Raw genomic sequence first — 1589 nt, 5'->3', positions numbered from 1 at the left:
CTTTATAGTTGGTTTGGTTTTAAGTTAACGTTGACATTGTTGGTTGACTTTTGAAGTTGACTTTGTTGTTAATTAAATTTCAATTCTAAAGTCAGTTATTATGTTTCCAGTGCAAAGTTCTGAATAAGCCGATACGTTATCACACGGGAGATAATGCTTTGATGATTCTCTAAGTTTTATCATTGAAAAGTATTTTGAAAAATAGTGAATTATCGGGTTGTTAGAGTGGGGATTGTTTGCATTAATTTTTCTCTCGAATTATGCATAAGAAAAAATTATAAAAAAAATGATATCTTGAAATTACTTATCGAGACAAATCTAACAACACCCCACATGACTATATTTTTCCTTAAATATAAATAATACAAAAGGGTTAAAGTAAAATTAGAAAATAATATCAAAATTCAAATGACACAACTAAAAAAAATGGAGAAAGTATTACACTAAACCATCTTAATTAAGATACTTTATCTGAAATAATAACGCCATCAATTTCAATATTAATTTCACTATCGCGGAGGTGCCAACAACTGGTGATGGAAAAAGCCATTAATTTCTAACTTGCAATTCTAGAGAATTTTACTTATTTTTTTTTGGTAAAGGAAAGAAAAACTAGGAACAGGCCCCTAATCAGGAGGCCAGCCTAAAACATCCTTGCGGATGACAAGAGAGAAATCAACAGAAAACGGCGGGAACTTGTAACAGAGATTATGAGCCGCATGCCCTTGATGAGCCATAAAATCTGCAACCCTATTTGCTTCCCTGAAACAATGAGAAATAGAGACACTGTTAAACTTACCCAAATCACACCAAACATCCTGCAATAAAGAATTGATGACCCAAGGAGGCTTCCAAGTTTTAAGAACTGCGTTGATAACCGAAAGATTATCGCCTTCTATGATGATCCGCGGCAGATTACAAAATTGGGCAGCCTTGATTGCTTCCCAAAGACCAAAAGCCTCCGCTTGAATGATAGAACAATCAGAGGGCAGCGAGTTATACCCTGCAAGAATAGCATCACCCAAGTAATTCCGAATAACAAACCCAAAAGAGGCTCGCCCATCACTATATTTGGATCCATCAAAATTTACTTTAAAGACACCCTCAGGAGGGGGGACCCAAACAGCACACCGCCGAGCTATAGCATTGTGCCCCAAAGGCTTACTAAAAGAACGAGGCTGAGGGCTAGAGTTAGACTCATCACAATGAATCCACTCCTCCATAAAGTTATGAACAAGAATGCTGATTTTTCGGACATTAAAAGCTTCTTGAGAAAAAATGAGTTTGTTCCGGGTGAACCAAACAAACCACCAGACAACAGCGAATTTTACTTATTGTTTGCTTCTTTACAACTTCAAATAAACAATTAAGCATAATATTATAGAAATATCATCAAAAAATATTTGGTACAATAAAGTGTACTTTGTAATCCCCCATAATTTTAAAGAATTTTTATAAATATATTCAAGTATTTATGTAGTTATATTTAAATCCAAATGAGTTTGGAAAATGATTTGACTATTTAAAAAGGGTTGACTATTTTAAAAGTCAAATGAAATTATTTTTCATAGCTTAATAACATTAGAAAT

General features: G+C 33.7%; 1 protein-coding gene across 1 annotated transcript; it reads right to left on the bottom strand.

Moving 5' to 3' along the window:
• Positions 1-626: 626 nt before the first annotated feature.
• Positions 627-1223, bottom strand: LOC125491876 (uncharacterized). Its single transcript, XM_048633951.1, has one exon. It carries the CDS (start codon positions 1221-1223, stop codon positions 627-629), a length of 597 nt encoding a protein of 198 aa, XP_048489908.1.
• Positions 1224-1589: the final 366 nt, after the last annotated feature.

This window comes from Beta vulgaris, chromosome 7, assembly GCF_026745355.1.
Source record: "Beta vulgaris subsp. vulgaris cultivar EL10 chromosome 7, EL10.2, whole genome shotgun sequence".
Taxonomy (NCBI): Eukaryota; Viridiplantae; Streptophyta; class Magnoliopsida; order Caryophyllales; family Amaranthaceae; genus Beta; species Beta vulgaris.
This window is presented reverse-complemented; position numbering and strand designations above follow the sequence as displayed.